This window comes from Benincasa hispida, chromosome 11 (assembly GCF_009727055.1).
Source record: "Benincasa hispida cultivar B227 chromosome 11, ASM972705v1, whole genome shotgun sequence".
Taxonomy (NCBI): domain Eukaryota; kingdom Viridiplantae; phylum Streptophyta; class Magnoliopsida; order Cucurbitales; family Cucurbitaceae; genus Benincasa; species Benincasa hispida.
In genome coordinates, this window is record NC_052359.1 from 8,460,832 (window position 1) to 8,475,560 (window position 14,729).

The following is a 14,729-nucleotide window of genomic DNA, read 5'->3' on the forward strand; positions in this document are numbered from 1 at the left end:
TGGTTTGAGATCCAATCATCAAATCGAGTCCCTCTCAAACCAATAAGAGGGTGGGGTCCCTTGTTTAAGACCTAGAGTCAGCACTTTAAGGGAACAACCTCTCTACTATCCCTAAAAGCGGGTAGGAGTGAATTTCATCTTGCACCCTATATCCCCAGCTATCTACCCAGTCTTACCCCTAAAATGGGAGGCTTATTGAGTTGGCATTGTTGAGTCAACCCTTACCCATGCAAATCTAAGGATGATCCCGAAAAAACAAGAGTTCATAGTTAGCTTAGGACTAAGGTTAAGTTACCTAGATCATTACTTTGAAATAGTCAGTCTTAAATAGTAAACGGCGTTATAAAGTAAGAGTGACTTATTTCTTGGTCCGATCTTATATAAACTCTTTACATATGACACCCTCACTCTTCATGTCACCACATGAATGAATCAAGATCACTTTGCTTGTAGCACTTTACAACAAATTGTAACAACTAAAAAGTGGACCGCATTCGATAGTGTTACCAGAATAAGGTACCAAACCTTATTCATATACTATAGACCATTTTGGCTATTTACTCGGACTTTAACCACTCTTATGTCTCCACATAAAATTCAAGTATTCACTAAATGTAGAGTGCATCCCCGACCTACCCCACCCCATTGCCAGCCCTATTTCCAACCCATCCATAAATTCCTTTATCTCTCATATTAACATCGATTCTCCCTCCATCTAACTAAATTAAATTATAAATTCTTAAAAGTAAATCAAGTTTGAATATAAAAGATTGTTTATTCATTATTTGCAAAACTAATAAAATTCTAAATTTTTTTACATTAATTCCACCATAAGTTTTCGAAATATGTAAAAATATACAATTGAATTATCCTGCATTCTCACACATAAATTTCATAAACAGAATCTTTAAATCAAAACTTCTCCACTCACATACAAAAATGAGAGAAAAATGTATTTGTGATCTCTAGATTTTAAGTATAGTTTTTATTTGGTCATGAGGTTTTAAATGTTACTTTTTAAGTTGTAAATTTTATTTCAATTTACTCCCTAAATTTTAAAATGTTATATTATACGGATTTTACTCATGAGATTTGAGTTTTGTTTCAATTTGGTTCATAGATATCAGGATTTTATATTTTTAACCTCGATTTTTCATTAAATACTCACTTTCAATCATTAACGTCAATTTCTATTAATTAATTAAAAATAATTTGAAGTGCAATTTAAAATTTAATTTTAAAAGTGATAAAAAAAATAGCAAAACTTACTTAATTATAATTCTTTTAATGATTTTTAATTTATAAACATAAATTAACATTAAAGACGAAAAATGAGTATTTAGTAAATAATCAAGGTTAAATATCTAAATCTTGAAAAATAGGGATCAAATTAAAGCAAAACTCAAATGTCAAAGATAAAATTGTAACAAACCTAGGGACTAAATTAAAATCAAACTCAAAACTTCAGGACTAAGTAGGTAACATTTTGAAATATAGGGACTAAATATAAACTAGACAAAAAAAATTTAGGGATCAAAAAAGTTTTTTTTTTCACAAAAATTAATTATTCACGCTTACAAATAAATGTCATTAATAAGCCATATTTTAATATTAAAATTTTAATACTTAAATAATTTTTACAACAAAGATGTAAAAAAGAAAAACAATGAAATTAATTATCATTTAATTTTTGGATATCAAAACTTTTAGCATCTCAAAAAGTTCTATAACTTCTTTCATTTCCTACGATTATAAAAGGTTTTCTTCTACTTATTTCCATCAACAAGTTTAGGTTTTTTTTTTTCTTCTTATTCATTTTTGTACTTTTATTTATTTGTTTTTTTGTTCTAATTTTTTAGGTTAACTTCTTAATTAGTTCAGTACATGACTAACCATATCAATTTTTTATTAAATAGTGCTGTTTAACAATCTTTAAATTTGATCGGTAAATCATTTTTTTAAATTACATAAACCATGATTTCTTCCTTCATAATTTTATTTTTCTTAATTATTTTATCATATAATTTTTATTTTTTTATTTTTGATGTCTATCCATGGGTTGCACATTACATTTTTTTTTTTTTTTTTGGTTAAATTATGATTTTTTTCATATTTGAATGGATTATAATGATCAAATTTTAGTAATTGGTGTTTAATCAAGTTGAACTTGTAGACACTCATCAAAATATATTAAGCCGTTAAATTGAAGAAAAATACTTAAAAAAGAGATATAAACACTAACATATTGTTTGTATTTTTTAATTTAAAATATACCTGTAAATGTATTAAAATATATATAATTAAATGATATTTATTTTAACCCATAGAAACATCATTTGAATACTTTTTTTTTTTTTTTTTATCATCAAAAGCATTCATAAAATTTTCTAATAAACTGCATTCATAAAATAAAAATGTCACGTGCAAGACACATTAAAAAAACAAAAAAAAACTACTGGAATCAAAAGAGAAAAAAAATAAATGGAAAAATAATTTAATGTAGTATGATTTTGGAGGCACTTCTAAAATTTGAAAACTCTAAATAAAACTTTTAAATATTTGGTTAAAATACATACTTTCATTTTTCTACCTTCGAATTTGTTAAATTTTAGTTCTTATACTTTCGAATGTTCGATTTTAATATTATATTCTTAAAAAATACATAATAGATAATAATTTAACATAAAAGGGAAAAAAATCCTTTTTTTTAACATAAAAAGACTTCCAACCTAGTAGTCAGAGTAACAAAAAGAAAAAGGAAAGCGATGAAGATGAAAATATAGTCCTGTTTTTTGTAAATAGTTTCAAAGAAGTGTCTATATTTTTATCGTTTTTTTTTTTAAGAAAATATATTTCATTGTCCCTAGATTTTAGATCTGGTTTTTATTTGGTTTGTAGGTTTCAAGATGGTATTTAAATTTTAACTTTAGTTTCAGTTTAATTTCTAAATTTTAAAATGTCATAATTTTACTCTTGAAATTTTATTTTTATTTTAATTTGGTCCCTATATTTCAAAATTTATACTTTAACTTCGATTTTTTTTTTATTGAATTCCCACTTTCATCTTTAATGTTAATGTCTAATATTGAATATAAAAGAATTAAAATTGTTATAATTAATTAAATTTTGTTATTTTTTCTATCACTCTTAAAGTTAATTTTAAATATCATTTGATTAAAGGTAGAAACTTGCCACTATGCTATTTTTCATCACTATTTTTTCGTCGACGTGTCCATATTTTCGTCAATATTTTCACATTTTCATGAGTTTGACATCGACATGAGGGGTAAAATGATATTTCTATTATATTGTAAAAAAGTCCACAAAACAAAAAAAATAAGCATCAAAATAGTACTATAAATATAATATAAATAATAAATATATTAATTTATCTAAAAAATCATAAAATGTTTACTAATTTAAATTTATTTTTTGATTTTTTTATATAATTTTTTCAGAAATATCTATCAAAATCGACATTTTATCAATATTTTCATCGAAATTTTGATAAAATTAAGACCTCATTATTTATGTCAATATCAACATTTTAAATCTTCTTTTCCCCTATTTCATGATAGTTTTTGTTATTTGCCCTTTTATTTATTATCACTTGCATAAACTTGTAAATATAATTAATTTGAATCAATTGAGGGGCGCATACGACTCGCCCTTCTAGGATGCAACCTTAAAGAGGGTGAATAGGGTTTAGTTAAACTAACTAAAACTTTTTCACTAAATGTGGACCCAATTAAGTAAATTAATATACTTTTTGCTAGCAAGTAATTTAAACAATAATTTCATACATATATGTTCATTTCAAAATGATTAATAAATTAACATTAACAATTTCAAGCACCCAATTTAATTTTCATAACAAGATTGATGATCAATATAGAAAACAAATTTTATTAACCTAAATAATCGAATGTGAGTAATTAACTTCAAAAAAAAAATTATAGTAATTAATTTCATGCAAATAAACTATATTAACAAATTAATTGTAAAATTAAATAGGAGATAGATAGAAGTTGACACTAGAGTTTTTATAACGGTTCGGCACAACTGGCCTACATTCACTTCCCAAAACTCCTCTTAAATACTTCACTAGAAATCTAGTTAAATCATTACAACATTATTTTTTCGAGTGTAAGAACAAACTCGATTGTTTCCACGTTTGAAGGATCAAACCATTACAACAACTCTTTTTCCGAGATCAAGAACAACCCTTACAAAGTTTGAAAAAAATTAAAGAGCACACTTACATCTCTCAATAGAGTGGACTTATCATTCAATACAACCAACCTACATTCCCTTCCCAAACTCCTCTTAAGTACTTCACTAGAAGTTTTTTACTCTTTCCATGGCTTAGAGTTAAACCATTACAACATTATTTTTTCGAGTACAAGAACAAACTCGATTCTTTCCACAAGGATCAAACCATTACAACTACTCTTTTTTTGAGATCAAGAGCAACCCTTACAAAGTTTTGAAAAATTAAATAGCACATTTACATCTCTCAATAGAGTGAATTTATAACAAGTTTAAGTACTCAACAAATTAATTCTCACAACATAAAATATCTCTCTCAAGAATTAAATGAAAAGAAGAAAATTAAAGTTTCGAGTGAGAAACAAATGAGGTTTTGTGTTTTAATGAAGATTTGAAAATAATGAAAATTATTTTTGAAAATTTGAAGAAGATGATGAGTTTAAATAAAGAGAGTAGGTGAAAACTAAATTCAATTTGGGCTTTGGAAAAGAAAAATGTGGCAGAGATTTTTCTTTCTTTTAAAAAAAAATAGTTGTTAAGCACAAACATAAAATAATATAATAATATTTTTTTTTTAAAAAAAAATTTCTTTCTTAGCAAAAAAACAAAAGTTCGTTGGACACTCATAAAATAATATTGAATTTATTTTCATTTTAAATCCATTTACTTTTAAAACCAATCCAAAAACCAAAAGTCCAACACGAGTTATTTCTCCATTCATTCACATATCGCCTTCTAATTAAGTCCAATTTTATTAACCGCAATGTCATCACTTCGAGTAATTTTTCGTTAAGCTTGCTTTGGTTATATTTTATTTGTTCGAGCTCCAATTTGAGTGATTCAAATTGTGTTGGACTGGTTGAAACACAAACCATTAGTAAATAAGAGGATATTTGTTATCATCAAAATATTAATTAATTAATATGAGATTAAGGGCCAAAAAGCTAACAAGTTGAATAATACAAGCACTATGTCAGTTGAGTTACGCTCTGATTGGCAATAATTAACTAAAATTAATAGTAATAATTAATTGATATTAATGTATTAATTAATCAGGCTATATATTCATTTCCTAAGTATAAAAATATGAGGGTATTAAAAAACTCGTGTTAGATAGGTTTTAAAGTTCTGTAGATAATAATATACTGGGTTTTAAAAAGCCAAATCCTATGAAGCAAACACATATAATAAATATCTATATGAAATCCAAAAATTCCTATACATTCAATTGTTGGTTGTAAGAGAATGTACCCAATTTCATTCCATTAGTCATTATTCCTTCCGGCTAACTTGAAAGGTGGGTAGTATTTGTGAAACAAATCAGCCCTAAGAGTATATATATCCTCAGTTTGGTCTAGTTTTAAAAGGTTTTTCAAATAAAAACGGATTCAAATTAGTATTTTTTTTTATTTCCTCCAAATATAAATTAATTTGTCCAATTTTATATTAAAAGTCAAATCAAACTATTAGATCAACTTGAATTGGTTTGATTTTTCGATTTTTTTTAATTTATTTTTCATTGCACCCCTACCTGTTAGGATATTTGTATGACAGTCACAATAGCAAATTGAGGGAATGATTTTGACTATGAAAGAAGTTTTGATGGCGGACGGCTACAAATTGCAAAAGAGTCCATGGGCGGGCTGCGGATTTTCCAACAACTTGCGTTGTTTATTTGGCAGCTGCCCTTTTTGGAGTCTTTCCTCCCCTTTGACTCTAGACTTCCCCAGCTTTAACTTTTTAATAATTTATTATATTAAACATCAAAGTTTAAAAGTTCAAATTACTTTTTAAATTCTTCAATTAACGTGCAACCATTTTAATAATATTTTTCTTCGAGATAAACTCAATAAAACAAGATCAAAAGATTAGAAAAACTCTCGATTCTGAGGTTATTGTTGAGTAAAGAATATTATATCCACTCTAGAGCTTTTGATCGAGATTATAATGTTTTTTAAAAAAATAAACTAGTTTTTTAGTAAAAAATCGAAACTTGAAACATCTTCACTTGATCTAAACACCAATAGTACTTGTCGTCCTCACTTGTTTAGCTAAGTTATGTACAACTTATTCCAACTTTTTCTTAGTTAAACAATACGTGAAGTTGGAGATTCGAAATTCTTGGTAAAAGTATATATTTTATCGATTGAACTATGCTTATATTATAATTTTAAAACTAGTTATTGCTAATAATAAGCTCAAATTTTATCATTAATCCGCTTAATCGACTTGAGTTCGTTGGTGACTTGGTCTCTTCCCTCTAAAAGTTTTTTTTAAAAAAAAAAATTCAATAAATCTATGTCAAAAGTTGTCATAGTTTCGATTGAGCCATCGTTACAATGTTTTAACCATATGTTTAGGTGAGAAAAATGTTTTGAATTTAAACAACTTATTGACCCATTATTATAAAATTTAAATTTAAATTTACTTAATTTAACAATTTGTATATGTTACATTAAGGGGTCGGCTTCTCATCCATGGACGACTTTTCTTCGTGTGTATCATTCTTGGTCAACTCCATTGGTCATCTTCGGTGAAATCCAATTTTTTAATTCCCAGTCTCTTTCTTTTGGAAGTTCAAACCAACCAATCATGTTACGTTTCTTACTGAAATCGCCCATGTTTAAATTTCCGGTCAATATATTTTGTTCTTTATTTAATGGTCATTTCCCAATTTTGAAGCAGATTGTCAATAATATCCATCTTCAACACAAACCCAGATTCAGATTTCTTCTATTTTTGTTTCTTACATCTTCCCAGCATCAAAATCTTCTAAATTCCTAGTTTGATTTGAGCTACTCTAGGTTGTTTTGTGCTTGAAATTGTTGATAATCTGTTTCTTGAGCTGTTTCTTCTGTGTTATTGAGCTTTATTGTTGTGCTTATGGCTGGTCGTATACTTGAAACTTTGTCCTTTGGTGGGTCTCAACATGGTCAAGGTAATCAATCTTTGCCATTTTCCTCTGGAAATGCTTCATTGAAGATCTTGTTATTGCATGGTTATTTAGACATTTGGGTCAAGGGAGCTAAGAACCTTCCCAATTTGGATATGTTTCACAAGACTCTTGGGGATATGTTTTCAAAAGTGTCTTTTAAGGGTTCCAAAAATAGTGATGGGGAAAAGCCTCAAAAAGTTACTAGTGATCCTTATGTGACTATTTCTGTGTCAAATGCTGTGATTGGAAGAACTTTTGTGATTGATAATAGTGAAAATCCTGTTTGGATGCAACATTTTAATGTTCCTGTAGCTCATTATGGTGCTGAAGTGCATTTTGTTGTTAAAGACCATGATGTTGTGGGTTCACAAATCATGGGTGTTGTTGCAATTCCTGTGGAACAATTGTATTCAGGAGCCATAGTTGAAGGAACCTACCCAATTTTAAATAGTAGTAGGAAGCCCTGTAAGCCTGGGGCAGTCTTGAGTTTGTCGATTCAGTACACTCCGGCTGACCAAGCGGCCATTTTTCATGGTGGAATGTATGCATCTCCTGATCACAAGGGAGTTTCAGACACATATTTCCCTCTTAGGAAGGGGGGTAAAGTTACATTGTACCAAGATGCCCATGTTGAAGAGGGTTGTCTTCCAACAGATTTTAGGCTACATGGTGGGGTTCAATATGAACATAGGAGTTGTTGGGATGACATCTCTGAATCGATTAGTCAGGCTCGCCGTTTGATCTATATCACGGGCTGGTCTGTTTACCATAGTGTCAAATTGGTTAGAGATGGAACAGCCAAAGAATGCATATTAGGGGACCTTCTTAAAGCCAAGTCCCAAGAAGGAGTAAGAGTATTGCTTCTTATATGGGATGATCCAACTTCAACTAGTATGTTGGGATATAAAACGGTACGTAACTGAAAAAACGTGTGATGTATTTATATGTTGCTGCTGTTCCTTGTGGCTTTTGATGGACATGGATGTTTTTCACGATATTCTTGTTGATTATGCATATTTTAGTGAATAATTCGATAACCATTTTTATTTTTCATTTTCAAAAATTAAGTTTATAAACACTACTTCCACATTCTTTGCTTTGTTTTCCACTCTCTTCATGTGTTCTCAAAATCAAGCCACATTTTGAAAACTTAAAAAAAAGAAAATGTAGCTTTTAATAGCTTCTTATTGTTTTTGGAATTTGACTGAAAGTGTATACATTTCTTTAAGAAAAGGTGAAAACAATAGTAAGAAAGTTGGAAGGAAAGAATCTAAACATATTTGATATATTTGCTTAGTGTTTCAATGAGTGTTGTATGCCATTCTATAGTTACTTTTTTGTGACATGTACAGGCTGGGATGATGAATACAAATGATGAGGAGACTCGTCGGTTTTTTAAGAACTCTTCAGTCCAAGTGATCTTGTGCCCACGATCGGGGGGGAAAGGTCATAGTTGGATTAAGAAACAGGTCAGGAATTGTGCAATTTTCTGTTTGATCTAGGCAAGATAATTTTCTGAATTCTTTCAGTACAGGTTTTATAATGTAAAGTGTTGAAACTTAAAAAGGATGGTGCATTTATTTTTCACTTTCATTGCAAGGGGAAGCTCCCTTTGTAGACAATTCAGTCATCTAACAGAGAATTAACAACATCAATCAATTGCTCCCTTTGTGCTCTTAGCATATTATGCTTGATTTCCGCTTTCCTTTCAAGAAAGAAAAACTCAATCCTTTTTTCCACCATTTTAAATCATATTTTGTGGAATAAAGAACTGAGTTTTATTGGCCTCATGCTGACTTCTTGTTTCCGCTATTTTATTTTATTTTATCTTTTATGCTCCCCAAACTATGGTTAGTTTTTTTCTCCTCCCCCCTCCCCCCTCCCCCTCTCTTCTGTACTATAAGGTGTAAAACATATCTAAATGCAATTTTTGACTTCAACATGTGGGGGGGAGATTCATACTTCTGTTTCTGTTTGTTTGTGTCTATAAATGTAAAGTATAATCTTATTCTGCTTCATTTCTTGGTTTTGACTCTATACCCCTCTCTTCCTCAACAGGAAGCTGGAACCATCTATACACACCATCAGAAGACAGTTATTGTTGATGCTGATGCTGGCAATTACAAACGAAAAATTGTAGCTTTTGTTGGAGGTCTTGATTTATGTTTGGGCCGATATGATACCTCGAGACATCCTCTTTTCCGGACATTGCAAACTACACACGTGGATGACTTTCATAACCCTAATTTTACGGTAGGCTTTCGATTGAAGATGATCAATATTCTTTCCCCATTTTGTGTAGTTTCTTGGTAAAAATTTCACAATGAATGGTTGCTTAGACAAAAAGTTTGTAATGGTCAAAACAAATGCACCTACATCACTGTCATGCCTATGCCAAGCTGCATACACTTTGAAAATCAGTCTGCAGATAACTTGAATTTAGTTCACAAGTATGAAACTCTAGAATAAGTTCGAACTTTCATGTGCTTCTCTTCTTCTTGGAGAGGTGCAAGCTAAGAAGCATGAGAACAGACTGGAAAACATGTAATTCTACTTTTGAAAAAAACGAAGAATACAATGGAGATATTTGATTAATGCAAACTTTCTTTTAATATACCTTTAACTAATCTAATAATTTTAAGATCTGGATCTCTCTCTCTTATTCATTTTTAATTTCAAAGATCTGTATTGATTTGGAGTCGCACCATGGCTGTAGTGAAATGGGTTGGTTCAATAGTTATGGCTTTTAAGATGCTTACATACAGTTTGGTCTCAAAGAAATTCACATTTTATTAGGTGATAGGGCATTGTGAAAGTCCCTTCTAATGATAGGTTATTTTCAGCTCTTTTCTCAAAACACTTCTTTTGGAATTACTTAGAGTTCAACCATAAATTATTAAAACTCTCTCTCAATAAGCTTTGTGCTTGTGAATAGCTGTGCGGCCATAAAGATAACGTTGTCATTATAATCAGCTAAGTTTTCCTTTGAAGTACTCTTAACCTTTGTGCAAACAGGGACCAACTACTGGTTGTCCAAGAGAACCATGGCATGATTTGCACTCCAAGATTGACGGTCCAGCGGCGTATGATGTACTTGCAAATTTTGAGGAGCGTTGGATGAGAGCTTCAGAGCCTCATGGGCTTAAAAAGCTAAAGAAGTTACATGAAGATGTATTGCTCAAAATCGAGAGAATTCCTGAAATTTTGGGAATTGCTGATGCTTCTCGATTGTGTAATAATGATCCAGAAGCTTGGAACGTCCAGGTATAAAGAATATCAGTTGATCATGAAAATTTTCACAACTTCATTTTATTACAATGAAAGTCACTGGATTGATTGAACATTTGATGATCTTGCAGATTTTTCGCTCAATCGATTCCAACTCTGTAAAAGGATTTCCTGACAAGCCAAAAGATGCTATAAGTAGGGTAAGAAAAAAAAAACTGCAAATTTTTAGTTACTTTCTTGAGGTTTGAAATATTATTCAAAGAATGAAGGATTATAGTCCAACAAAACTAACCTTTTGTTTTCCATGGTGTAACAGAACTTAGTATGTGGAAAGAATGTGATGATAGACATGAGTATACATTCAGCATATGTTAGTGCAATTCGAGCTGCCCAACGCTTCATTTACATCGAAAATCAATACTTCCTTGGGTCATCTTATAATTGGAGTGCTCATAAAGACTTGGGTAAGCAACTCTGAACTCTAAAATGGAATCAAAATAGTCTGATGGGGGTGACTATGATTATGAATGTTAGTAATGGAGTTGTCATTTTTGGTGAAATGGTTTCACTTGTTGATGAAGTATTTTGGATCCTTGGGATTTGGGGCTTGCACTCTAACAGTTCTTTCTGGGTTCCTACTTATTTTGTTGGGGCTCTTTTCTAGAAATTTTTTCTTAAATTTCTGTCTTGGTGGGCATTAGTCTAACTTTCATTATTCTTGGTTTTTTCATTATAAAGTAACAACAATAAATAAACGAAATCAATCAGATGGAGTTAAGTGGAAGTTTATTGGATAGCTGTATGCTTTTATTATTTGCTTCTTTTGGGTTCTTTGAGTAACAAAAGGTTTGCATATTTTCAGGGGCTAATAACTTGATACCAATGGAAATAGCCCTTAAGATTGTGGAGAAAATCAAAGCTAAAGAAAGGTTTTCAGCATATGTGGTTATTCCAATGTGGCCAGAAGGTGTTCCTACAAGCGCTCCTATTCAAAGGATTCTTTTCTGGCAGGTTTGCTTCATTTCTTATTTCCTATTAGCTTATCAAGTCTTGTTTTGGAACTTTTTTTTTTAATCTTATTCTTATGTTATTCGTTCTTTTTCTTGATTGGAAACCAAAACCAACACAAAAAGGACCCATATATGAAGTTTGAATTGTTGCAAAAGAGGGAGCAGAAAATGCCCCAACTATTGAAATTTTGAAACTCTATACTGTAAAAATTAATAAAACAAACTTCTGCTAGCCCAACTGTTAAGAAAAAATAGGACTCCGTTTGGTAATCATTTGGTTTTTTGTTTTTTGTTTTTGAAAATTAAACCTATTTCCTCTCAATTTTTTTCAATGGTTTGCATCTTTCTTAAGTAAAAGAGTTAATTCTTAGCCAAATTCCAAAAACAAAAACAAGTTTTTAAAAACTTTTTTTTTTAGTTTTCAAAAATTAGCTTGGTTTTTTAAAACATGGGTAAAAAGTAGATAGCAAAGTCAGAAAATTAGAGACGGAAAAAGTGGGCTTAATTTTCAAAAACTAGAAACCAAAAACCAAATGGTTACCAAACAAGATCTAGGTGATCCAGTTTTCCTGAGAACATAGATGATGCTTATCACTTTCTTCTTTGGAATCTATAGTTAGTGCTAAGTTTATTACGAGCCATACTTTTCAAGGAAAAACTTAACAATGCCAATCACAACTCCCATTGTATGAATACAGAAATTTTTTTTTTCTTATTCTCTCTCACTAGTGCTTCTTTGTTTTCTTCAGAGTAGGACAATGCAAATGATGTATGAAATGATATATAAGGCGTTAGAGGAGGTTGGACTTCACAAAACATATGAGCCTCAAGACTACCTAAATTTCTTTTGCCTTGGAAACCGTGAGGTGCTCGATGTCAGAGACGGCAACACTGGGAATGGAGAAAAGAATGCTCAAGTACATAGCCCTTACCCTCCTGAGTGAAGCTTTTAATTTGACTTTACTTTGACAATGTACTTCAATTGTACATTTTATGTTGTTAATGTATTGTTTTTTGGTTATACAGTCACTTGTTCGTAAGAGTCGGCGCTTTATGATCTATGTTCATTCAAAAGGAATGATAGTAGATGATGAGTACGTCTTATTGGGATCGGCAAATATCAATCAACGGTCCCTTGAAGGTACCAGAGACACTGAAATAGCAATGGGTGCATATCAGCCTCGTCATACATGGTCGTCGAGAAAACGCTCGAGCCCACATGGTCAGGTATGTATTAGAAAATCATGATCTTTTATTTCAAGTCATTACTGGCTGCAAGAATTGGGAAGATCACAAAATCAGCCCAAAGAAACTAAATTCGATTATGCTTTCTAAAATCTTTCCCAATTGAAAATGATTCTGCTATATTTGGGTCTGCTTTTGGTACAAACAAGAACAATTTTTCCATGACTAAAAGCACCTCCAATTGAGAGTCATCATGTTTGGACTGATTTCTAAGTGCTTTTGGACTTTTAAGAGTACTTGTAGTTTATTTCTCATCATAGTGTTTATTGGAGCAGCACTTTTAAGAGTGTAAAATCAACCATCAAAATGATTTGACATCGAACACTTTAGTTATGGAAAATGTTTACAATCAAAGTAGTTTTGCTAAAATCCTTCCTGAAACAAAATTTTAACAGAACATAATTCATCATTCATTCAGAAATAGAATCATTAACGATGACGAATGTATCTTTTGCAGGTCTATGGATATAGAATGTCTTTATGGGCAGAACACACAGGAACAATGGAGGAATGTTTTGAAAGACCAGAGAGTATTGAATGTGTAAGAAGAATCAGGTCATTGGGTGAGAGAAATTGGAGACAATATGCAGCTGAGGAAGTGACTGAAATGAGAAGTCATCTTCTTAAATATCCATTGCAAGTTGATCCTACTGGTAAAGTGACCCATCTTCCTGGTTCTGAAACCTTCCCTGACCTTGGTGGCAACATATTAGGAACATTCACAGTCATACAAGAAAATCTTACAATTTGATTCCCACTAAATTTCTTTTTGTTCCTAGGAAATTCTCTGTAATGATTAGTGTCAACTATTGATGTCTGAAATCTAAGTCCAGTTTCTTATTAATTGTTTGCTTTTAGTTAGGAACTCCATAATTGAGTCTTGTTTCTCTTTTCATTGGGATAAATTTTGTATAAAAACTGCCTTGGGCAATCTATTGGTAATCTACAAGGACTATTATCGTTGCACCCTACTTTTAAGCTACACTGAGAAAATAATGTCTAAGTATAGAGGTTGACCCATAGGGTCGACCATTAAGCCAAAATTATGTCTATGTGTTTAACTTCCACATGTGCTTGAGTCCGCTAGTGAAATAATTATGATAATTGCAATGGTTAAGTAACAAATTCATGATCCTAGGAATTAACTAGCAAATATTGTTACAAAATTCTCTTTATATAACTAAAAGGGCTTGTGACACTGAAAGTACGCTGAAAAAACTTTGAATTCTTTATTTGAAGAAGTTTGACTCAAATACCTCAGATTTTCAATTTGTTTATAACTAATTTTTTTGTAACGGTCAGCTGGTATGCCATTATAAATGCCACTGATTTCGAATTCAAAAAGAGAGAAAAAACATAGAACAAAAAGAGAGTGTTATCTTTTCTTAGTTTTCTTGCAAACTAAAATTTGTAAGCAAACTTCAGTTAGTAAAGGATTTCAGATCTTCCCGTGGACGTAGGCAACCTTGCCAAACTACGTAAATCACTGTGTCTTTCTTCTTTCTCGTTTCAATCGAGTAATACTTCATTGCAAATCGCGTGCCAATCGTTTACATTACAAATCGCATCGAGTATCAAGTTATCGAGTCAATCTTGAATTATTGCTATCGAGTAGATCCGAGTACACCGTTTTCACCTTCAAGTTGCACCGAGCATCGTTCACGAACCATCGAGTACGATCAAGTATTAACTCTGTTATCATCGAGTTGCATCGAGGAATTAACAGAAACCAGTCAGACGAAGAAGGGAATTCTAATCGAGGATCGAGTAGCAAGGTGTCGAGCATCGAGTTCTAATTATCGAGGATTTGGCAGAATTGATTTGAGTCATTTTTTCATCTCTTCAATGGTGATCTTGAGTATTTGGGACTTGTAAAGGGTCTTCAACCCAATAATTATTGGTATCAGAGCGCTTAAAGACCATCAAGGTCATCTTTCTTGGAGCTTCAAAATTATCAAGAAATCAAGACTCAATACTCGTTCGATTCAAAATCAAAACAATTCTTGGACAGCAAAGAGCACACAAGGTCCTTTTGGGCCCAT

The 14,729-nt window shown here is 31.0% G+C and overlaps 1 protein-coding gene across 1 annotated transcript; it reads left to right on the forward strand.

Annotated features, from left to right (window-relative positions):
* Positions 1–6,794: 6,794 nt before the first annotated feature.
* LOC120091110 (phospholipase D beta 1-like) lies at positions 6,795–13,631 on the forward strand. Its single transcript, XM_039048949.1, has 10 exons — positions 6,795–8,115; positions 8,557–8,673; positions 9,263–9,457; positions 10,220–10,468; positions 10,564–10,632; positions 10,749–10,896; positions 11,295–11,443; positions 12,192–12,359; positions 12,469–12,669; positions 13,145–13,631. Exons 1-10 carry the CDS (start codon positions 7,153–7,155, stop codon positions 13,436–13,438), a joined length of 2,553 nt encoding a protein of 850 aa, XP_038904877.1. The 5' UTR covers positions 6,795–7,152; the 3' UTR covers positions 13,439–13,631.
* Positions 13,632–14,729: the final 1,098 nt, after the last annotated feature.